The sequence below is a fragment of the Watersipora subatra genome, chromosome 1 (assembly GCF_963576615.1).
Source record: "Watersipora subatra chromosome 1, tzWatSuba1.1, whole genome shotgun sequence".
Classification (NCBI taxonomy): domain Eukaryota; kingdom Metazoa; phylum Bryozoa; class Gymnolaemata; order Cheilostomatida; family Watersiporidae; genus Watersipora; species Watersipora subatra.
The window spans coordinates 10,298,268-10,323,983 of record NC_088708.1 but is presented as its reverse complement, the minus strand read 5'-3'; the positions used below and the strand labels follow the sequence as shown (position 1 = coordinate 10,323,983).

Genomic DNA, 25,716 nt, shown 5'->3' with positions numbered 1-25,716 from the left:
GTTGGAAAAAACCACGGTTTTTATGAAAAAAACCAGGTTTTTTTGGTTTAAACCGGTTTTTATGGTTTAAATCGGTTTTTATGGTTTTTATAATTTTACCAAGGTTTTTACAATTTTAAGTCAAATTAACATCACTTACTATTGCTGCATGATTGAGTATTGAACATACACATGTGGAATCATCTGTTAAAGATGGTACTGTGGGAGTTATTGTGGGGAAAAAAGAGAGAAAACATATTGAAATTTCAGAATGAGTCTTAAATCAAACATGATCAATGAAATACAGAGCAGAAATCTTATCACATAAAGTGAATATGTTACATACAGCTCTATGTATAAGTAGAAACTTTAATCCCAGTGATTTGTCGTGTGGTAGTGTAGAGCAGAGCATAATGCAGATGCATTGCTAGTGTTTGAAGCTGTGGCAGATGACTCAACTTTTATCACTTGGATATTAGCATCACTGTCTAAATTGGTGTTTTCAGCTTGACATTTTGCTATGTGAGCTTTAAGCCTATCTGCGTGACCTCGCGTTACGACAGCACACCTATTACGTTTTGCCTTAAAACCTTTGCCTTTCAAAACTTTCCAAAACACAACAAACTTGATAAACTGAATTGTAACAATCCAACTACTTTGGCTTGTGCGCAATAAATAAAATATTAGTTTACAAACTTGAAGCTTTTGCCCAAAAGAATTTTATTTTTTTAATTTCAAATTATAAGTAGGCCTAATCCTTTCTCACTGGCCAGACTTGAGAAAGTATTTATTCATTATTAGAGACGTTGATTGGATTGGTATATTTCACATGGTTTTTATATTTCATCAGTAAAGAGATCATCATATCACTTGATAAAACCAATTGAAAATGAAATTCACTAATTCATTGTTGTACTAGGATTTCATGTAGTTTCAACTTGAACTCTGCCATCAATTTGCTACGGTGTCCTAAATAAACTTCCACAGCTGATAATTACATATAATTGCATTTCTACCACACATGAACCACTAGGAGCTTAAAATATTATGTTTGTCACAAAAAATAATGAAAAAACCGAAAAAACCATAAAAACCGGTTTTTTCGGGCTGGTTTAAACCGGGTTTAAACCACTCGGTTTAAACCATTGGTTTTAAACCGAGCCAACCCTGTTTTGAAATCATTGTTTTTAGAGACATTAGTAAAGCAGATTCGATTTTTAATACACGATTTTTTGATTTATCAATAATACATTTTTATCGACACTACTCACATAAATAATAATTCTGTTTGTTCCATTTCATTTGTTGACTTGTTTTGCAACTGCTGACGCATTTTTATATTATTTGCATAGCGATGGTTTCAGCTAAAATCACAATTTTTAGAAGAATATGAATGTAACTGATGGTTTTGAAAAAAGGATCTAAAAATGAGTGCCTATATTTGTACTTTGTTTCAATATACAGTAAAATTACATGCATGCAAAAAGCAAGTCATACACTTTGCATCACAAACTTAGCATCCATAAAAAACACAATTAAATTGTTGAGAGAAAGTTGAAAAAATTAATTAGGAACATTTAAGACAAGATTGTTAATATCTTTAGACAGTTCTACTCTCATGTTTTAATGCAAGTGTAGTTATCTTCCGGTGTTGCAATGTAATTTACGCTTTGCCATTCGAAAGTGAAGTATTCGACTTTGCGAAAAACATGTGCAACAAGAGTGTTCAATATCTACAAAAATAATTTGATCAGTTACACATTACTTTACCAGAGAAGTGAATGGTGTTAACAAATTTTTAGTTTCTTTGATTTAACCGGGGAGATTTGTAAATGTATACAGTGAAACTCGGATAAATTGCCCTCGGATATATCGAACACATGGTTAACTCGAATGGATTTGCTTGGTCCGTTCCCACGCAATGATAAATGGCTTTAGATAACTCGACCGAAACTCCGTTAACTCGAACAGTTTTTTGCCAAACGGCTACCGAGACGGTTGTTACTATCGCTTTAGAATATCACTTTATTCCAAGCCATAGAGATAAACATCGACTTTTAGTAGTTCTTAGGCCTCGTTATTACCAACATCGGCAAATATTTTCATTAACGACTTTTCTAAAGGTTTGCAAAAATCAAATTTTACCAAACATCCGCTTAGCGATAAGCCCTCCGAAAGCAAGGAAAGCGAGGTAAAATTTGATTAACTTTAAAGTAATATCGGCAAAATTGATAATGGGTTTTTAATAGTAAAGCAGTTTTGTAATAACTGGCTTACTGCAAAATTGATCTTGGTTAAAACGCTCGGTAGAAAAATACGTATGTATTTTTTCTGAGCGTTTTAACCGCGATCAAGTTTTGCCAATTTTAATCTGAGAACGTCCTGGCAGTCACATCACCTAAAGCAACAAACAAATCTCAAGTGATAGAAAAATATCTATACTTTCTGATTAAAAATATTTAAAACTTCACACGAGAGACCCTTTAACTTGCAACAAGCAATCTATGCTTTTGATTGATATATAGTTTGTATATGTACATGTATCTACTGATAAATACGTGCACTTATGACTGTCCTGATAACTTGAACGCTCTAATAACTCGAACACTTTTGCTCGGTCCCTTGAAGTTTGAGTTATCTGTGTTTCACTGTATATGTCAATAAATATATAATAAAAGTAAAACAAAAAAAAAATAAATAGAAGTAAAACAAAAAAAATAAATAAAAGTAAAAAATTAAACCAAAAAGGTTCTTGAAACTGAGTTTTCACGTCTTTTTGCCTTTAGAGGCTCTCAGTGAGAACAATCTGATCTGAACAAGTGACCTGCGATTGGCGGGCTTTGTCAGGTGACGGACAAGTTGTACACGTTCTTTTAAAAAAATGAGACAAAAAGATAAAAAAAAAACCTTTAATGTTTGTGTCTTCATAACGTATTTTAAACAAAATAAACGACTAAAACCTGGTCTCGCCATGGGTACGATGCTTTTAGAATCTCGTCATATTTTAGGTCACAGTAATCTTGACTACATACTCTGGTCAGATCATTTGTCAACAATTACCATCCTAACACAAGTATGTGCTAGACCTCTATTTTTAATTTTAAAAAAGTACAGTACATTAATATGCACGTCTAAATCTTAATATAAATAACTTAAGATTAAAGTAATACGGGCCAGCATGATAACAAGGGTAATCTAGGAAGCTGACACGAACGGAACTATTTTGATATAGGATATTATAGTAATGATTTACAGCATTCTTAAACACCAAAATATCTTTAATCTTGAAAATGTGAACACCTAAATAAATTTAATCAACAGTGGCTATATGTGATAAGTTTTATTCAAAAAAGTGTGGCGGAGAATGGTGAAAAGTGTGAGAAGTGGAAAAAGGAAATCTCTGGGTAGACTATATCTTCCGAATAAGAGACTTTTCTATTATCGATCTACAACAAATGACTGTCGCCCAAAAGTCCAGTCACCGAACCGAAAATGTCCGAGGCTTTTAGACGTTACACAAAAACGGATTGTTTTAAACCAAGAGAAGATAAATCATTGTCTTGTAAAGAATATAGCGTTTGTTCCTGACAGCCAAATGTAGTTCATATAACCCATAATAGGAGATCGTACCCAATAACAGGGATTAGGTGAGCTCGTGTCCATCACTTCCGCTGTTTGCCACTGCGACATACATGTAGTACCTATATACATGTATGTCTGTATTGTTTTTGCTCTTCGGAAATGGAACTGACAAACAAAAACCCACTTATATTTTTCATAATCAATACTCGTTTGTTGATTGTAATATTGTTTCACTTTGCTTGTGTATTCGTTATCCTGTATTGCTAAAGTAGCGTTTCTGTTTCGTTATGGATCTACCGGTTTGAATCTTGTAGTTCTAACGGTTTTGTAGACCAAAGATTTACGCTAGTCTGATGGGAATGACAAAACAGCTTATTTTGAGGATATGGTTTCTTTATATGACAATAAGATATTTATTACGCATTATTCATTTTTTCTTTCACTTGAGAATATGACATGCTGAAGACGAACTCATAAATTTTGTCTTTTGACGAGACTGTATGCTTAATAAAAAGTAAACGTAACTGTACAGCTATCTCTCAAAACAGAAATCTGCCATCAGCGTTTCAATGCTTCACAAAATGCCCTACATCGTGTTGACGTGATAGCTGGCAACGACTCGCAACTTTGTCCACTGTCAATGTATAAAATGACATTGACATTGGGTCGGAGCTATGTGTATATTTTTTGTAATTTTGTTAGCGTTTTATATTTTCAGTGGTAATAACCTAACATCCTCATTGTAGTAGCAATAAAGGTTAATTATATGGTGTTGACATAATTGCAAATACAAAATATATTTACTATTTAGAGGTAGATGATGTTTGATGACAAAATTGTTGTCTGGAGATAGCTTTGGTGTAAAGTGCTTGTTTCTTTACAAACCCGCTGAGTAAAATGCAGAGCAAAAACAGGATGCAAGATATGATAACCCTCACAAGACTACTATTTTTCTATGTGATAGGTTAGTATTGGACCAATGTTAACAAAATCGTAAACCAAGCAATATTTTTTAGGGATTGATACCAATGCCAAACATTTAGTTTAGATGAATTTGCCTTTTATTTTTATAACTGCATTTCATAGTTTACTAAGAGTTGCTCTTTGAGTCGTTACGTAATATATATTTGAGTGTCTAGTATCCATGCATTTTTAGTTTATAAACTTTAATGATAAAATGTAAGTTATTGCCATGACATAAATAGTTGTCATTATATCAAGTTCTTTCATAAAGACGCAATGTTGTAAAGATCAGTGTCATATATACTAGGTGTATTCCGTATTTTCAATGTAACACAAAATGACTACGATTGTTAAGAGTTCGGTTTTTTGTGAGGTGTTTTATCAGCGGTTGCATGGCTGTGTCGCCACTACAGGCTTATCTAAAATTTAACCTGTCTCATTACTTTGAATTGAAAAAAAAAACAAAAATTAACGTTTTTAAAACAAATATTTGCATCGTTTGCAATACCTTCCACAATGTCGTCTGACCTCAACTGTTCTTCTGCACTGCTGAACTAGTCGATATTAGCGTCCAAACAATTTTTAGGTTGAGCAAACTTTCGCTTTGCATTTAGCACAAATGCAACGCATAAAAGTTTTGCTCGTTAAATGTAACCTTTGTACCATCGTAAATGTAAACCGTTTTTTCAAACAGTATTTTGAAGTATCAAGACCGCGTCAAACGAGGAACTACTATTAGCCTGAGACGGTTATAAAATATTTTTGTTTTTTTCAGTTTTAACGAAAAACAAGCTACAAGCTTTGGAGTTGAGCAACGAGAGAATTGATGGTTATTGATGTAAACCATTCATTATTAATACGGCTTTGTTGGCACTTTGCTACTGATCACTTGATGTTATGGGTTCATAAAAATCAAATAGAAGGGGCGTTCAAATAGAGGGTGGTGCTCTATTTTTCAACCCTTCTCTCGTAATGGCGGTCAAATAGAGGTGGCATTCAAATTGAGGTGGCGTTCAATTAGAGATTTTACGGTATGCACTTCTGTAGTCTAAGCTGTGTAGGGACGGGGAGAGAATGGAGTTGAAAAAAGGTAAAGAGATGAAAAAAATTGTAATTCGTATGAATTGCTGTAGTTGAAATGCACTTTCAAGGTACATTGCCATTACAATTGTTTAGCATCTTCGTAAGGAATTTCAATTTTGAAAAAAGTTAATCCTCGCCCAAATACTAAAAAATTGCTGAAATTGACAAGAATATTGAAGATTGTAGCACTGGCCAGAATCACTCATAAAAACACTAGAATCGCTCATGAGAGCCTATCATCTCAGCCTAAATAGTGGCAAGGGTCTTTTATTTATTAGACCAGGTAATTATTTTTATTTATGCAATGTGCATCAGGTGTTGAACATAAGTTGTAGCCAAGCATTCAATGTGAGCACGTCTAATTTCTCAATATCGAATAAATAGGCAATTTCTGAAACACCCAGGTAATTCGTTCAACGTATCAAATACAGAATAACCGTTGACTTGGCTTTTCACCACACTTGTCAAAATCGATCAATCGCTGACATGCTATCAGTAATGTATCCACGCTGAGAGTATTATGTGGATTGTTGTGCTTAGTGCATACTTCATTGTGTTAAGATAATTTTGTAACAACAGAAATATCTTTGATGTCTTTAGAAAGACTAACTTGTTTAATGAGTTTGTTTAGGCCACATGATCTCCCACATGGTGTGAGATCATGTGGCCTAAACATGGTGTTAGCTTTGAAACATATGACAGCCATAACGCATGCATTCTCTTATGGAATAGGATATTAATTCTATAACGGTGTAAGCTTATTTGAATACTTTCTTTTTCATTAAGAGTCTCCAGTCAGAAGCAATGGGTAATATATTTGAGAGAGTTTTTACTGGACTGTTTGGCAAGAAGGAGATGAGAATCCTGATGGTAGGGTTGGATGCGGCTGGAAAAACAACCATTTTGTATAAACTGAAACTAGGAGAAATAGTCACAACTATTCCTACAATAGGTTTGTACCGCGTACTTAATTATTAACAAATCTTAAAACAAACCAGGAGCTATTCCATATGTTGACTCTGACAGTTATATTATTATATAGTGCTGGTCTGAATGTGCAACAGCTTGGTTTTTTTATAAAGTGAAACAAATTTCATTTCAGAGTTGCGTCATCATGTCTTTCTGCTAGAATAATTAAGCGATTACTTTTACAGTTGTCTTCCCATTATAGTGTTAAAGCCTTTGTATGACTTTTATGATCATTGCGTGTGCGTGATTTCATTGTCACAATCGCACTCTCAGGACTTTATACATTTTTTAACAGTCTTCAACATTATGATACAGTAGGTGATTTTTAATTTAGACTAAGAGCTTTACTCTTTATCATTCTTGTTTCTTTAGTCAGTCTATTTTATCTCATTGCAATTCTCTTTACAGGTTTTAATGTAGAAACAGTGGAATACAAAAATATAAGTTTTACTGTATGGGATGTCGGTGGTCAAGATAAGATTCGTCCATTGTGGAGACACTACTTCCAGAACACACAAGGTATGTTAGCGGACACATATCTGTCTCTTAAAATAGGTGTTATCAGACAATGCATTTGATCAGCTATCTCAACTAAAAATTGATTAGTATTGGTTGGCGCAATAGAGACATCTCAAAAGTAGACTTTTCATTGAATGTAAGGCGTACATAATGTATACATGACATATATATATAAATGTATATAGCGCATTCTTAAATATAATCTGACAAGAAGTTAAGCTAATCTCTGAGCAAAAGAACTGACAGAGTGCAATGCTACGAGTTGAATGATTTCTGTTGGCACTTCTTCTTGCCTAGATTTGCTTCTGAACTTGTATGCTGAACCTTTGTCTCACTCCCATGCATTATTGGTATTTATTGTAGGTCTTATCTTTGTGGTGGACAGCAATGACAGGGAGCGAGTTACAGAAGCTAAGGAGGAGCTGAATAGAATGCTTGAAGAAGATGAACTAAGAGATGCGGTTCTTTTAGTCTTTGCAAACAAACAGGTTCATTGAAGCATGCACTTAATTTGTTTTTCAATTTTCTTGTTTGGCGTGTTCAAAATTCAGACTGAGTCTTTAATCAATGTGCACTTGTGAGTAGAACAGTCAAATCATCACTTACAATCAACATAATAATTTTGAGCAAATACTTGTATTCACATCTGAAGTAATTTGCTAAAGCATCGTAGTTTTGTGAATCTGTATATATATATTCATCTAATTTGGTTCTACGGAGCTCGAATACTATTAAACAGTGTTTCCTATTTTTTCAAAGCTTTTGTAGTTTTAAAATCATGGATCTCAAAAAGACTAGTGCGGGTGATAGCAGTTGTGAAAAAGAAGGAAGAAGGCATAACTTTTCATGTGAATAAGACAACAAACAAAAAAATAGCAAACATCTTTGAATCAATTTTTTACCAAGTTTCTAAACCCATGTAATAGTTATCATAAGGAAGAAGGTGAAAAGGTGAAAATGCTAAAGTTGTAAAGAGCCTGAAACCAGTGAAGGTAGAGAGTCTTGCCACAATTATTAAAAATACGATGTAAAGATACTCAATATACAGTGCGCCCCCAAGTTACGATGTCCCTGTTATACAGCTTTTTCGTCTCCGCCGTACAACATTATTTCCGCCATACGACATCAATGAAAATTTCTATTGACACTCAAATTTGCTAGCCCATGTGCTGAATATGTCAGAATAACAAAGATGCCGATACGCTATTCGCTGAAATCTCTCCCACAAAGCCTGGAAGAGATACGATGCTCTCTCTCTCTCGCTCTCTCTCCGTTCAACCGTTATCCATTATCTAGTGAAACTGAAACTGGTAACAGGTAATAAAATTTTAAACGATGATGAAGTTTAGTTTAGTAAAATACATGCTAACACTTAGCTTTAAGTGTGTGTTTAGTAAGCTAAATTAATTTGAGTTAAATTCAATTTTTATGTTATACATCTGTCTCAAAGGTAAGAACTTCTTACGGTACAGTCTGCGCATAGTACATTGTAATGTTACAGTTGGATGCAGATCATACCCACTAAATGCACTAAAGTTACTGTAAGTAACTATAATTACTAAGGTTAACATACTATTTTGTTATTAATTTTCATATGTACGTATATAAAGTTTTGATGTTTTTTACCAGGAAGTGTTTGCATTAGATAATTACTATGGGTTTCTATACCTCTCTATGCAACATTAACTATCAACACCGGAACTAAATAATGTCGTATGGCAGGTGGTCCATTCTAAAAATTTAGACAAACTGCCAAACTGTGTAGTAAAAATTCATGCTTTATGAGGAAGTTCACTCATGACACACGTCCATCTAAAGAAATTTCACAATTTTACGTGCAATGCACTTCTTGTTTGAAGGATTTGCCGAATGCCATGAGCCCGTCAGAGATCACAGAGAAACTTGGCCTATCAAGCTTGCGCAATAGAAAGTGGTACATTCAGGCAACCTGTGCTACAAATGGAGAGGGTCTCTACGAAGGTCTTGACTGGCTGTCGAATGAACTTAAGCATTCCAAATAGTGACCAGCCATGCGGTATCTTGCATCCGTCAGTGGGTAGCTATCACAGCAATTGACCACATATAAGGATATAAATATACTTGTGATCAGTTGTAAAATCTTGTTGCAGGTGTGTCAGCATTTGTATTTATAAATATTCTACTACATCTGCTTCACATTTATACATAACAGTTCCTTATCTGTGTTGGCTAGCTCGTTTATGCTCTTGAGAAAACTAGTGATTTTATATGGTAACGTGATTGCTACGTGCTTTTTTCTTATTATTGTATGAATTGTCACAAAAAAGTGCGATGTTTGTTGTCCTGCTTATTACTGACAATAAAGTATATAAATTAGTATATTTTTGAGGATATGTTGTCTAAGCAGCAAAGGCACAAATGGCTAGTATGCAATCATCCATGTAATATATGGGTAAAGGTTAGCAGCAATCAAATCCTTTGCTTGTGAAATGTTTTTCCAACACTGTTTAGCTCAGTTTTATATTGTTCCATTTCCTCGTCTAGCAACTTTTTCAATGCTGCTCGCCGCACCTGTAATTAAAATATTCAAGATGGTTAGCCTTTAAATAGAGGATGCACAAATATGGTGGTTAATGTTTGCCTGTCCATTCAAGCCATGTTGAAGACACCTTAATGTTTGCGTATATAGATATTTTGCTGTTTCTTACCTCTACCAAACATTTGCCTGCCAATTTCATCTCTCCACGGATAATGGAATCACCGGCTTTTAGGCGTTTAAACTCTGTTTTAAGCTGTAGTTTTTCATCCCAGTCGGCACGTTGGTTGACTTTATTTTCCCTAAAAACCAAGTGTTAAAGGCAATCATATTCAAGAACTATGCACTGTACATGTACTTAATTGTTTATCATGAAGAGGAATTAAGTTGAGTAGAACAGTTGTCTCACCACTTGAGCTGCTTTTCCATTGCCTCAAGCATCTCATTCTCCTGTAAAAATGACATAGATAACAAGCATAGCCTATGACTGTAATAAATAGCAATTGTTTGTTGAAAGTTTCTCAAGATATCTACAACCTAGAGCAGTGCTTCATCGCTGTATTCTATATCGTAATCACATTGAAGCGAGGAGCTGGAGGTGATAAGTTTGTAATAGGAGGTAGGGAAAAATAATTGGAGATATCAATAAACAACACAAAGTATTTGCAAGTACGATAAAGTATAAAGTGCTTTAGGAGAAGGATGTGCAAAATTATGTGTATTTGCACAAGAGAGTGCTATTGGTTACAATTCGTGATTGTTTGCATGCATGATTGCCATACCGCTTGCTCTGAGTCCCATGGATCATTTCTTCCCTGCATTTGCTAGAAGAATGACAATTTTGTTTTTATAGATACATTCCTCCAAAACGCTATTGATTTATTTTGAAAGTTCCTATATACAGGTACAGCAGGGTTGTTATAATGTATTTAGGTGGTAATAACAAATGGCCTTAAGTTCATTTAAGTTATAAATGTTAGTGTATTCAAGATCATTTGTTTATACGTCAATAGTTGATGCAAAAACTAATAAATCAGGCAATATTATAAGCCACCAAATTACGAAGTACTTCGATAGTTTGCTAAAATTTGCTCACCTTTATCCTAACGGCTTGGGCGCCTGTGTTAGCCAATGTTCGTGCCTTTGGCTGCATAACTTCGTACCTGTATGATGTAGCCTCTAGCATTTTGGTTGCATGTAATGTTGATATAATAATAAAATGTTAGTTAATTATTTACTATAACTTTGTTTTCGAAGATCAAGAACTGATATTACCAACAAATAGGAATACTGACGATTAACCAAGTTTATAAACACTACTCCGCAGTAAAGCAGTTACTCTATCATTGTCATCAAAAATACATTACAAAGTAAATCAAATATTTAACATACAATTTTTATTATTATTGTTTTTAATTTTTACTTTTTTTACTTAGTTTACACTAACAACCTGAAATAAAATTACACATTCTGTCGTTATGGTAGCGAATTAATTTTTCTAACTTCCTTGTTTTATTAACTTGTTGGAGTCGCTTTGCAATCACGTGCGAATTGTGTTTACAAACAGCCCCATGCTCACCAGTTTTTATGCATTAGCAAAACTTCAACCATTTTTGTGAAATCCAATTGCCACAACAGCAATGCTTTTATAAATTCTACGCGATCACTAATATTTAATTGAAGCGTTCAACTGTTCCAAATGTTTGGATCTTTCATACTGTATAAAAGTGCAGTATTTCTCTAAGCAGGTGATTACGTAACTTATTCGCACCAATGATATACAGCTTCCATCATGTGGAGGCTGTATAGTATGTATACCATTGTTCGCACGTAATATGATTATGCATCTTTTCACCGATCTGTAGACAATGTGTGTAAGTTCACGCTGCTTATTTAAAATTTGTTTAGATTAAATACACTATAGAATACATAATCCCCTTTTGCTGGGAAAGTCTGTGGCATATGATTGCTAGGGCTTTTCGCTCGTTTAGTCCACAAAATGACACTTAATCATTGTTTGTACTTTATTGTTTATATAGGTAATTGAATTTTGCAAATTTTATATTTTTAGTACATACGTTAGACGTAACGTTACGTTGTAATAAACATAAAAATCATTTTTTCTTACATATGCTGTACTCTGTCTATGTGCCGTAAATACCACCGGTACCTTTATTGTTTGCAGAAATCTAAAAGGAGACTTCCTATATCACGGCTAGATCTAACTGTTTCCTGGACGGTGTTCGTACCCGTCATACGTTGCTAAAGTATTTGCAGGCGTTGCCATGAATATAGATACTGGATAAATTTTCACCTTTGCTGCGCAACTTTCTCTACTTATACTACATATACTAGTCTAGTGGCTCTGCTGTAAGTACAACATGCTTTTGTTCTGTCTTTAACCACGACCAACATGTAGTGGCGTAAACTGGCTTAGGCATAAATTGCCATTGGTCACCCATAAACTGCATTTATGTCCACAATGCAAACATAACCTTTTTATTAAGCTCGAATTGCATTAGTAACTTGTGCCTTTTTTGCTGTCAACCAAACCTTGTGTAAGTAAATTGGTCTACAAGGTTGGATTACAGATAAAACTTTATCTAGTAAGTTTTTTCTTTAAGCTGCCTATTTATCTGTATATGGCTAGATTAATATGTGTTTGGTTCTGCACAGCATACCGTATATCCTACCTGATTTCAGCTCCACGGAAGCTGCAAGGGATGCTTTTCATTATTCTTCATCACAAAAATTTTTTAATTCAGGGCCTACACTAATTTTACCGTAATTCATTTTTTAAGTTTTGCATTCATTCACGTCTCACCCTTCAATATGTTGTAATTTCACTGCACTAACTCTGTTAGTCCTTTTGTAGGACCAAAACATGACTATCTTCGTGAGTGGTCTCTGGCCACTCTTCATTACCGGAGGAATTTTACTTCTAATCTGTTTGGTATTCTGTCTGTACATGTATCGTCTTCGGCGACTCGGGGATGCTGAACGCGGATTTTCAATGGTAAGTGTGGCTAACCTCATTTTATTTTTTAAATAAAACACCGTAGCGACAACAGAAACTCTTGTTCACATTTCTAAAATATTCAGTCGATATGATCATAAAGCTCATTCCAGTTTTACTATTTATATGCTGGCAGACTTATTATGCTCACATGTTTACAATGCTGTCCTTGTGTAGGTCTATTGATCTTGCTGTCTATCTAAATAATGAGTGATGTGTAGCTTGGAGACCTTTCAATAGGGTTACGTTAAACCAGCAGTGAGTAACTCCTAGCGGTAAATAACTCCTAGTGGCAAGTAACTCCTAGCGGTAAGTAACTCCTAGCGGTAAGTAACTCCTAGCGGTAAGTAACTCCTAGCGGTAAGTAACTCTTAGTGGTTAGTAACTCCTAGCAGTTAGTAACTTCTAGCAGTAAGCAACTCCTAGCGGTAAGTAACTTTTAGCAGTGAGTAACTCCTAGCGGTAAGTAACTTCTAGCAGTGAGTAACTCCTAGTGGTAAGTCTGGCGATGCCCGTGGTTTTTTTATTTATAATCAGACAGAATTCAGGTGGTTATGAGGCTGGTTCTCAGGAACCAGGTGGAGTTTTGATACCAAATATTGTTAGCAGCCCAGCGGGAGGCGTGGCGCATATGCGTGGGAAATTGGGACGAAATCGGTTCAGCAATTTTGAAACGAGTAGAACAGCTATGGACAAATGGGGATCTAGATCCGGATTCGGATCTTCGTAGTTTTTTATGGATCTTTCAAGTTGGCTGTCGGAAAGATTTTTTGAAGTATTTTTTTAATCTGTTATAAAAAAGATTTTTGGAAACTTTTCTCAAAATTTTGGTAAATTCGTTGTTTCCAGCATTGAATTTTGTAAAAAGTAATCATAGAACACGGCTCACAAGTACTCCTCTTCATGAACTTTAAGAGTCGCTGTAGGTAGCAGAAAATTGCGTTTTGATAGTATTGTGAAGTCAAAGCCCGCTCCTCATTTTTCTCACTGATATCAGACATATCTATAGCAGCGCAATATTATTTATATTGTTATATTATTTATACATTTATATTATATATTATTTATTCACTGACTTTTAGTCAAATTATGTATACAAGCAAAATTTTGTGAAATTGTATTTGACCCCTTGTTCAAGATGGACATAACTAATATTAATTGCATGTTTATGTAGGATTAGAAATAAAAATACACATCTTTAGCTTGTTGTGGATCTTTCATTCGTCAGATTTGTCTGTAACGGATCATGGCCAAAATTATTTGGCCATCCTTGGCATAGAGTTTACGCAGACAAACAGACACACTATGATAAAGTGGGATTGATTAATAGAGGTACTTTTACTCACTATGTCAGAGATGGAGCAACCAGTAGCAGCCAGGACATAACTGATAATCTTATGCCACTCTATACAAACCTGAGTGGCGATGCAATATTGTACTGATCAGCTGATTATTTTCTGTGGTTTCCGAAACCTGCAGGTTTAAAATCTTTTTAATGTCGGCTTAAATTTTTAATTGCTGTTAGAAAGTTAATTTAATGAATATCACTGATAGGTTGATATACAGGTCTATCAAGTTTACAATACAAAGTGTGTCAGTGTATTTATGAAGGCGGTTCTATTATCACAACACAAATACCTTACAGATCACGTACTATAAGTAACTAGTGTTTGTAAGAAGCCAGTATCAAGCATTATATTATGTAGAAGAGATTGCAGGTTGGCTATCATACTATCATCAAGTAAACAGTACTATTCACCATGGTTTGTCTTTGTCATGGTGTGTTTTATTCATCGAAAGCTTTCACTAGATATCAAATTCTTAGATGGTACTTTTCATATTTTTATCCATAAAATAATAATTCGTGCCATATGAAAGTGAGATTGCAGTTTACCGCGTAACCACGGGCTTTTATCAGCAATTTTAACTTGTAAATATTCATATATAATTATTACCTGCATATATATGTCAATAAATAAATATGCCAAAATATAACATTCACATAAAAAATAAGTATAAATTGAATTGGATTAAATTATATTTAGAGTAAGTTAGACCATGTATTTCTATCACTCACTCAACCACTGAGCATATGTACTGCTGAGCCTACACTTCCATTCACACCTCACTAATAAGGTAACGATATAATAAGGTAACGATATAAGAAGGTAACGATATAATAAGGTAACGATATAATAAGGTAACGATATAATAAGGTAACGATATAATAAGGTAACGATATAATAAGGTAGCGATATAATAAGGTAGCGATATAATAAGGTAACGATATAATAAGGTAACGATATAATAAGGTAACGATATAATAAGGTAACGATATAATAATGTAACGATATAATAAGGTAACGATATAATAAGGTAACGATATAATAAGGTAACGATATAATAAGGTAACGATATAATAAGGTAACGATATAATAAGGTAACGATATAATAAGGTAACGATATAGTAAGGTAACGATATAATAAGGTAACGATATAATAAGGTAACGATATAATAAGGTAACGATATAATAAGGTAACGATATAATAAGGTAACAATAAAAACTTCTTTTTATTTCTTATTTTTTTAATTAATTCAGTCTTTACTTAGTGTTTATTTTCTGTTTGTTTACATTGTCTTAAATAATAAATGTATAATGCTACGTAATTACTTGAAGTATTTATTATTGTTTTTAGTGTCTGGAACAAATTAATAAAACAATTATTATTTTATTAATTTTGCTATTTTAGTAATAACAGTATTATTATTTTACAACCACAAGAAGTAATAGAAAAAAATTCTTATAAGAGCATTTGCTTGAACGCGTGATGGTTTTTATAAAAGCAACAAGTATCGCCATGGATTAAGTTCATATGTCAAAGATTGACATCACATCCGGTATTAAATTCCAACTAAGTCGAATCCTTCCAAAAACCATGCCTGTATTCGTGAACTGCTTCCTACTGATGGTATTTTGATATCTTGTTGTAACACTGTTGAGGGTTTATCAAAAGTCAACATGTTGTTTAGGAGACCCAAGAGAGGTTGTTGCTCAGGTCAGACTGCATAGCTTCACTTATTTGTTGACAGTTTTGGTAGTTGTAGCCTTAGAACTAGAATAATACACATATAGTCTATGTATCTGGTAGCAGTGCATTTGTACTTTCTAGTGATAGGCTAGCTATAGTTATTAACTATTTAATATTTGTAATGGATAACGATCATGGTTTTCTGGTGGTCCACATGTTATTGTAAGCATTGTAAAATCCCGATACGGTCTAGTTTACACACAGGATATGTATGGCATCCTCTCAGAACAAAGTGAGAATGATTATGTGTTATATAGACTAGTACGCTGTCAGTCCCATGCGCTGTAAGAAATCGTCATGTGTAATAAGTATGGGTACAATTATTCTTAGATGTGGAAAGGTGTTGGAGTGGTGCAGGTAACAGTGTGCTTGACTGGGAATCCGAATATGTGGGTTCTATTCCTGTGTGGTCCAATCTTTTCCCAACGCTCTTAGTGCGGCGACGGACAGACACAGGTCTTATTATAGTAAACACTAGTACGCTCGGCAGTCCTGTGCACCATGAGAGATCATCATGAGTAGTTAGTATGTGAGTAATTAGCTCTTCCGCTACCAAATTAATTTCTCTACGGCGACACAATTACGTATTTTGTAAGACGCAATATTTGACAGGGGCAGTATAAATCGGCATAAAATTTGAAACATTCCGTCTATAAAAAAATATTTTGATACCAAATTAATCATCATAAAATTTTATATCAGCCGGTGCCATGAAAAATACCACAAATGTGGTGCAAAATGAGACTGAAGAACACTTTTCAGCCATTTTTGACAAGACCATGACCATATCCGAGCCCGACAATTTATCAATATTATTACAGTTTTCGGCATTATTATGGCTCATAAAGTATAAATAATCACTCTCAGTAGTAGGCCTACTATTGTTTTTTTGTAGTAAAGATTTTAGATGTTAAGAATAATTTTAAAATAGTATTACACTAGTCTACACTTGCCCCTCTTTGTATATAGCCTTTTCTCATTGCCACAATATCACAGATCACTAGAGGGTGGGTAGTCTGTTCCACTACCTAATATTAGGTATTTTTATTACGGTGATGCTTGATATTGGGTATCTTTAGCACATGCTTATCCATTTTGGAGGATCTTTGTACATGAAAGGAATATCTAATGTATGTCATAGTTTAAGGAACGTTGTGAAACAGCAGACATATCACTCAGCTGGTTTCCTATAACTTGTGCAATTTGTTATGTAGGCCTACATTGTTATGTACAGTTGGTAAAAAGGAATTCACTTTTAGTTTGAGAATAAGCATTGCTTACACTTTTTTGCCTGTGATAATCATGTACCGAATTATTCTGCCTGTGATAGTCATGTACCGAATTATTCTGCCTGTGATAGTCATGTACCGAATTATTCTGCCTGTGATAGTCATGTACCGAATTATTCTGCCTGTGATAGTCATGTACCGAATTATTCTGCCTGTGATAGTCATGTACCGAATTATTTTTTAGTGTAATTTCTTCGCTTTTATGCAAACATATTGCAAAGCTAAATATCTGGAATTAGACAACTCAAGTATCTGTATCATGATTCATATCTCTCTGTGCTTTATCGCAAGTCTATGAGTCATCTGCTAGGCTCTCATGGCCTGAACTTGTCTCTCAGCCGCAATCACCGCCTTCCTTTGTCTCGCCAGCCTTTGGTTGCTTATCGCTATAGATAGTCGCCAATGCATGAGTATAATCACCTGCGCTGACCACATGACCACACTGACCGCAGTGCTCTTGGTCAAGGCTCAATGTAATTATCCCCTGGCATTTCAGCTGGCTGCCAACACAACTTTGTTGCGTTTACCTTGGCTTGTTTTTTGCTGTCAAGATATTTCAAGCATTTGTTTTGAAAAGTGGTTCATACTGTTTCTTTAAAGGATGTCTACTGCCAGGTTTTGGCTTCCACAGTTGCACGTAAGCTGTACAAGGTCCAAAGACAAGTGTTATTCAAACGTCTTCATAGAAACTGTTTGAAAAGGTTTACGATATGCACTCTCTACCTGGGAATTGTTTCAACAGTTTTTCATGCTCAACATTTTGACTTGTCAACAACCTGTTTTTGCTTCAAGTCTGGTTCATATTGGACATCCATACACCATCACAGTTAGCATCTGTCTATTAAGGCAACAGCATTTTTGTTGGTATCATAATTGCATTATATTAAAATTGAAACACATATTCTGACAATTTTCTGTTAGTTACTGTGTGAACAGGCCTCATGTGAACACAGCCCTACGTGAAGACGGTATTCTGTGCACACGGTCCCAAGTGAACACGACCCCATGTAAACTAGGATTTACAACGCAGGCAACTTCTAAAACCATATGGAAGGTCATGTGATGTATTACCAATATAAGATGTGTTTGAGTTTATTGTATATCAGGTCAGGGGGTGGAGTTGCTAAGCATTATCGCCACACTCAAGTAATATCCATAAACATGGTTAGCCACTTCATACCATCACTTTAATAGTATATCATACGCCATATGAATCTGTCAAAGAGAACTTTTTTTTTTTGATTAATTATTTTTTAAATTTGTTAGGTACTATTAGTTTTAATCTTATAGTCAGCAGTCTGATACTCATAGTCAGCAATCTGATACTCATAGTCAGCAGTCTGATACCCATAGTCAGCAGTCTGATAGTCATAGTCGGCAGTCTGATACCAATAGTCAGCAGCCTGATACTCATAGGCAGCAGTCTGATACTCATAGGCAGCAGTCTGATACTCATAGGCAGCTGTCTGATACCCATAGTCAGCAGTCTGATACTCATAGTTATCTACAGATAGTGATATTTGAGGCTCCTATAATGACCGCTAGTTATTGTTAGCTGCTAGAACATGAGAGATTTGGCTATCAGCAATAGCCTGATAAGCCGCATGATTCCCAGCAGAGCCCATGAACTGAAGATAGATAATGCTGTCAATTGTTGTTTGTTTTCATTGGTCTGTAATCTTGAAACCGCTGATTAACAAGTGGAGCTGATAGGTTTAGCAGTAGCCAGAAGCTTTTTTATTGGCCCCAAAATACACACACCATCCGCCACCTATATGTATGTGTATATGTGTCTTCGTGTTTATCCAGCGTTGATAGCCTCCATATTGCTTTTATTTTAAACAAGGCCACTGTTTGTTGATGCTGATTAATAGTTCTTCATTGGATATGGAGCTACATGTACAGTAGTTTCATAAACACCATTGAAATTATGTTCTAGCATGATTGTAGCAAAATATTTGTGTAAATATGGTTGAGTTTATGATAATTACGCATGGTTTATGCCCTATGCTATGTATGTTCCAACTGATTAATTGTATCCGCGCATGCGCTGTCATATGAATAACCTTGTATGCACCATCGTATGAATAACCCTGTATGCACCATCATATGAATAACCTTGTATGTACCATCATATGAATAACCTTGTATGTTCCATCATATGACTAACCTTGTATGTACCATCATATGAATAACCTTATATGTGCCATCATCTCAATAACCTTATATGTTCCATCATATGAATAACCTTGTATGTACCATCATATGAATAACCTTGTATGTTCCATCATATGAATAACCTTGTATGTTCCATCATATGAATAACCTTGTATATTCCATCATATGACTAACCTTGTAGTTTCTATCATATGCATAACCTTGTATGTACCATCATATGAATAACTTTGTATGTACCATCATATGAATAACTTTGTATGTACCATCATATGAATAACCTTGTATGTGCCATCATATGAATAACCTTATATGTGCCATCATCTCAATAACCTTATATGTTCCATCATATGAATAACCTTGTATTTACCATCATATGAATAACCTTGTATGTTCCATCATATGAATAACCTTGTATGTTCCATCATATGAATAACCTTGTATGTACTATCATATGAATAACCTTGTATGTACCATCATATGAATAACCCTATATGTGCCATCATATGAATAACCTTATATGTACCATCATATGAATGATCTTGTATGCACCAAAGTATAAATATTGTTTTGTACATTTTTTAACTGTGCATGAGTTCAAATTACTAAAAGGTTCCCACCATTGATGCATTTCCATATTGGAAATTACAAAATGGACAGTCAAATCTCAAATTTTACCAAAACTCTGCCTAGCCTAGACAGACTAAAAAAGTTAGTTCATCTTACTTAGTTTTCTAGTCTTTATCTCTCATAGTTAATTTCAATAAGGTTGAAATTGTACAAACTGCCGTAGTTTCACAAGATTCTCAGAATGTGTGCATAAAATTGGTATATGAATACTCTGCGTGTATTAGCTTCACCTAGTTATTCTATTCTACTCAAAAGGAAAATTGCCTTTACTTGTTAAAACTTTACAAGAGAACATAATTATTACAATTTCAATGACCGGATTTATTAGTTTATTTTTGACTCCTACGGCAGAAATCTACTACATACCGCGAGATCCTTAATATATCAGTGTTTAGATGAATACCTTATGCTCTCCCTAAATTGTGCTGTAATTATTATTTATGCTCTGTCAAACTTTGCAGTGATATTCTTTGTTTTAATGCTGTAAAGTGCTTCTTTTTTTATGATTGAAAGCTAGACACATTAATCATTTGAAGAACTCAGGGAAACCTAAATGCACCTCATATGTTTTGGTGCCTATTCTACTAAATGGAGTTTCATATTTCTTTTTTGGTCTGGACTAAACATCAGGCATGTTCATAGTAATTATGGCCATACTATTGATGAATTCCTTATAAACCGCACTAAATATCTCCAGCTTAGTTTAGATGCAATGTCTTGAGCTGCCATGTACATGTAAGATATTAATTGTTACTCGAACTTGCTGTTCTACCTTAGCGGAGTATAAAAACATGGCACCTTAACCTCTACAAGTTGGCCCTTGCCTTAGAAGGAGGCTTGTAAATAAACAAGGTGTTTGTATTATTCGACAGTTATAACCTGTATGACACCTTATGACACCTGTATGACACCTTATGACACCTGTATGACACCTTATGACACCTGTATGACACCTTATGACACCTGTATGACACCTTATTTACCTAAGCCGGTAGAAGATGTGAAGATTTCAAGAGTTGTAGCAAATATCTCCATACAGCTTGAGTGTTATAATGTTGATGATATAACAATGTTAAAGGTTGACTTGCAACAAAATTCACATTACAGTTATTTGGTATCAAAAGATTCACTATGTCTTACTCTGCTGTGTTGTAGGTGCAAAATATGTGGAAATGTGATTACAAGCTTTTAAAAGCTCAAAAACTAGCAGTTAATCGCCGCCATCACGAAACCGCCGTAGATAGGAATCTCTTTCCAAAACGGCTCAAATGGGACGTAGTTGTACAAGATCTGGCTTCTGTTTACACTTTCACGCAACCTCATTCGTCGAAATATTTTCACAAATATACTTCACGCATTCAATAAAACCATGTCTATTGTTCTTGCGCGTCTAGTTCATTGTCATTGTAATGTTGTCACTTTCAGCACTGATATCTTATAACCTACTGTGAAAATTTGTTTAATATTTTAACCTTAGCTCGAAGGAGTAGGTACATATCATTGTCTGATAAACATGACGAGTCTGTTGGTCACCTGTGATAATAAAAAAATGCTGCAGAAATTATTCGCGCTGTTTGGCAGGAAGTATGGGTCACATGATCAGATTACGATTAGACCAAGCCGAAACAAAACTAAAGTATTCCAACTGATGTCCAAAGCAGTAAAAGTAAAGGAAATGACGATGATATTTTTCTAACGATTCTTATAAAATTATTACAATATTTAATTGTAAGAATAATTATTCGATTTTATAAGATTATTATAAGATTTAGTTACCTATAAGGATAATCATCTAAATTTGATAGATGATCATATATCTATATTTGATACGGGGTTTTCGGTAAGACCAGAAGTGTTTGTCATAAACTAGTGCTACGAGAAGTTTTATATTGAGCCTTTTATTGGCCTTTCAATTTACGTGAGAACATCACGTGACAAGACAATAACCAAACGTAATGACAGCGTCAAAGAAATAAATGGATTCCAATCTACGGCGGTTTCGTGATGGCGGCGATTAACTGTTCGTTTTTTAGCTTTTAAGAGCTTGTAATCACATTTCCACATACTTTGCACCTACAACACAGCAGAGTAAGACATGGTGAATCTTTTGATACCAAATAACTGTAATGTGAATTTTGTTGCAAGTCAACCTTTAATGATGTGATATCAGCTTGTGTTACAAAAACATAACCCATTCACTGTAGTAAGTTTACACCTGATCTAGTGATCAGAGTGTGAATGTCATGTATAGGTTTTGAAAGTCAGTATTCCGTAGTCCATGCTCTAGTTCAGTATTTAGCCGCAAGTTTGACTGCCCGGACTAAAAAGTTGCCAGCAGACAGCTTTACCTTTGAAATTTTACTGAACACTGGTTCAAACATTGGGTATCAACATAAGAAAGCTAGTTACCGTATTTGATTTAATTATTTAGAAAAGCCAGACAATTTGTGAGCGACCTTGCTTGCCTCAATTAGTAGGCCTACAAGATGATAGTTAAAAAATTCCATTACATGATTCTCTCCATCCTTTAACGTTTCTTATTGTTTGACTAAGGTTTAAATTAATAATATATGATTTTTTGTAGCTGTAAAAAATGTACAGGTTTTCTGCCACAATACCGTAGTGTTCCATGAATATTACATAATTTCATGCAATAATATTTTGTTGATAAACTCAACGAGGTGCAGTTTTCGTGAGTTTAGAAAGTAACTGGCTGACTATTTCTTTTTATCCATTGCAGGATTTGGTGAAATTAAAACTAAGAGCCTTTGTTTAATTTTTATTATCTCAACGTTATAATATTGCTAATGATAGTCTCATTTGATGGCATAATGGAGGCTTTGATTAAACCACATACTTTTATGTTTGTCATTTGTGATTTAAAGCCTTAGCTGTCTCAGCGTATTACCTTTGAGAAAAAATCTACTTGACCTTTTGATGACCTTTCATAAGTTGGTGTGTATTGAAACTGAATTAAGTAAGTGTGCCCCAATCTTCTATCAACTCGCAGTATAATAATATTGTGCTGATAATTTCTCAAATGAAGCAAGTTTTTAAATGGAACAAGTTTTGTAAATAGTTCGAACTGTAATGAGTGGTTTCATATTCCTTACAAATACACTAGACAAGAATGTATGGCAAAACATCAAAAAAGAAAACTACCTTATTGTAGAATAATTGCAATAAACATTTGTTTAGTCATATTCATAACTTTCTTGGAGTTATCTGCTATATGCCAGTTTTAGCACAATATGACTGACACAGGAATTTCTCTATTAGTGGCCTGCGAATTAATCCAATAAATTAATTAATTCAATAAAACACTTTTAGTGTTCAACTAATGCATTTTTACAAGGCAAGCGTTCAGCTGCCATAACCTAAAAACATGACAATATTTATAAGGATCTCAGTCCACAGCTTTTGCTGATGCGTCTGCCCACCCATCTTTTTATCCACGACTAATGGCCTTTATCATGTTCTATCGTGCACCCCAATCAAGACAAAACCTACCATATTCTATAATTGTGAGGAGCATGTGGTTGGATTCCAACCCCGCACTTGTACCCAATCATCTACCTTCTACATATATAGGGTATCCACCAGTACCCAACCACCTGCCCTCTACATATAGGTTATCCACAGGCTCTTCCATTCATACGCTCCCAAGAGCTACTTTGTGTCAGGATCTTGCTCCAGAATTTAGAAATGGAATATAATTTTTTCTAGTTGCATGAGCAGGTTTGCATTACTCCTTTGTACCACACACTTGAATTATATATTCAGGTCCAATTTTTATTAAGCCTGTTAATGTTTCCTGCCTAGTTTGGCACTGAACCATGACAAATGTTGGTTACTTTCTATAAAGAAGGGATATTTAAGATATAGTTAGATAAGTCGACCTTTAGGAGTTGTTCATTTTGTTTATTGTTACAACCTTTGGGGATGGTTTCATTTTGTTTATTGTTACAACCTTTGGGGATGGTTTCATTTTGTTTATTGTTACAACCTTTGGGGATGGTTTCATTTTGTTTATTGTTACAACCTTTGGGAATGGTTTCATTTTGTTTATTGTTACAACCTTTGGGGATGGTTTCATTTTGTTTATTGTTACAACCTTTGGGGATGGTTTCATTTTGTTTATTGTTACAACCTTTGGGGATGGTTTCATTTTGTTTATTGTTACAACCTTTGGGGATGGTTTCATTTTGTTTATTGTTACAACCTTTGGGGATGGTTTCATTTTGTTTATTGTTACAACCTTTGGGGAATATTTGGGGCGAGGGCTACCTGGGTGTCCTAAAAAAAGTAGGCCCTATTGCAGTCTTTTAATATTTATGTGTAGATTTTCGCTGAGTTGGTTTTTTGGTACTTGATTTTTTGTTATGATTTTATATCAGTAGTTTATATCAATAAAATGTTGCAAAAGCAATAATTGTTGGAAATAAGTTTCCACTAAAGGTAGGTTTATATCATTGACAATTGTAGCTGAATACAATTACCTCCTGACCTAAAGAGCTGTGGGGCCCTCATTTTTTCTTTTTCAAATGGAGCACTTGCCTGGTTGGGGACCCTTACAAATTCTTCTCACTTGAAGCGCCACGTCGTAACAACTGTATGTAGCTACAGCTTGTAGCGTCTGCACCTGGGAAGATATCTGTAGTAAAAATGGTGTTCTTTAGTGAACACATTCGTATGCAAACAATGCTGTATCTACCTCTTGTGTAATAATGAGTAAACACAATAGAGCAATATAACTCGTTAGGTATGTGGTCTGGGTCCTTCATAGTTTTTGTGTTACTCATCTGCTACTCAACAACTTCGGCTATCTTAATATTTTTAAATACTTTATATTCATAATGTGTTATCAATTTGATATTGTTCTGCTTATACTATTTATTATACTATTTTATATTATTCCCAAAATTATTGTGATTTGTTACTGAAGTATTATCCTAGTGGCCAGATTCAAGAGAACTGAAAGCCCTCAGCTAGGAAAGATGTTTTGGGGTGTGTTGGTTCAGAAATTTAGGTGATGTGTCTTAACTTTGTGTGTCATTCTGTCTGTAGACTAGATATGGGGCATTCGCGGTTTTCTCCACCCAAGCTCTGTGTCCGATATGTCTCGAGGACTACAGGCTAGGAGAAAAAATAGCTAAGAGCAACTGTGGCCACTCCTTCCACAGCCACTGTCTGCAAGCTTGGCTCAGGCAGCACAGCACCTGTCCCATGTGTAAGATGGACCTGAAGGCTCCACCCCGTCTTCGGTCTCCACTCGCTGTTTAAGTTGGTAAGTTCCTTTTTGACTAATTGCAGCACTTGCATGTACAGTGGATCCTCGCCATATGGTTTTAATTTGTTCCAGTGTTGGCATCATAAAACGAAAATGTCATATAGAGGAGTATAGAAACCCATAGTAATTACCTAATGCAAACACCTAGTAAAAATCATCAAAATTTTATATACATACTGCTGCACATATTAAAAATTAGTAACAAAATAATATGTTAACTTTAGTAACTATAGTAACCCACAACAACTTTGAACTACATAGTGGTTATGATCTGCCATAAAATATAACATTACAATGTACTATGTGCAGTAAATACCATAGGGAGCTCTTATCTCCCAGACAGACATATAACGTAGATGTTGAATATAATTTAAATGAATTTAGCTCACTAAACGCATACTTAAAGCTAAGTTTTAGTATGTATTTTTAACTATTTTAATAAACTTCCACTTTGTCATCGACTAAAACTATATCACCTATCTGTTTCCAGTTTTGTTTTCATTAGAACTAATAACGAATAACGCTGAACTGAGAGAGATCAAGCATCATATCTCTTTCACGCGTTGTGGAAGAGATTTCGGTGAATAGCATATCGGTATCTTCGTTATTCCAACAT

At 34.6% G+C, this 25,716-nt stretch overlaps 2 protein-coding genes and 1 long non-coding RNA gene across 4 annotated transcripts; 2 read left to right on the top strand and 1 right to left on the bottom strand.

Moving 5' to 3' along the window:
- The first annotated feature begins 6,393 nt into the window (after nt 1-6,393).
- Nucleotides 6,394-9,455, top strand: LOC137401686 (ADP-ribosylation factor 2). The gene is made up of 4 exons (XM_068088148.1): nt 6,394-6,559; nt 6,985-7,095; nt 7,459-7,583; nt 8,955-9,455. The coding sequence occupies exons 1-4, from the start codon at nt 6,412-6,414 to the stop codon at nt 9,114-9,116; spliced, it is 546 nt and encodes a 181-aa protein (XP_067944249.1). The 5' UTR covers nt 6,394-6,411; the 3' UTR covers nt 9,117-9,455.
- LOC137385421 (cilia- and flagella-associated protein 141-like) lies at nt 9,359-10,887 on the bottom strand. Of its 2 annotated transcripts, XM_068071876.1 has the most exons (5): nt 10,707-10,887; nt 10,393-10,434; nt 10,020-10,060; nt 9,783-9,912; nt 9,359-9,645 (listed from the first exon to the last, which is right to left on the bottom strand). In XM_068071876.1, the coding sequence occupies exons 1-5, from the start codon at nt 10,794-10,796 to the stop codon at nt 9,544-9,546; spliced, it is 405 nt and encodes a 134-aa protein (XP_067927977.1). In that variant the 5' UTR covers nt 10,797-10,887; the 3' UTR covers nt 9,359-9,543. The 2 variants fall into 2 exon arrangements, with proteins under 2 accessions (XP_067927977.1, XP_067927978.1); XM_068071877.1 differs by lacking the exon at nt 10,393-10,434.
- Nucleotides 10,888-11,162: 275 nt separating this feature from the next.
- On the top strand, nt 11,163-25,015 carry LOC137402881 (uncharacterized). Its single transcript, XR_010979500.1, has 4 exons — nt 11,163-11,358; nt 11,796-11,980; nt 12,486-12,626; nt 24,878-25,015. It is a non-coding gene; the product is annotated as an uncharacterized lncRNA (long non-coding RNA).
- Nucleotides 25,016-25,716: the final 701 nt, after the last annotated feature.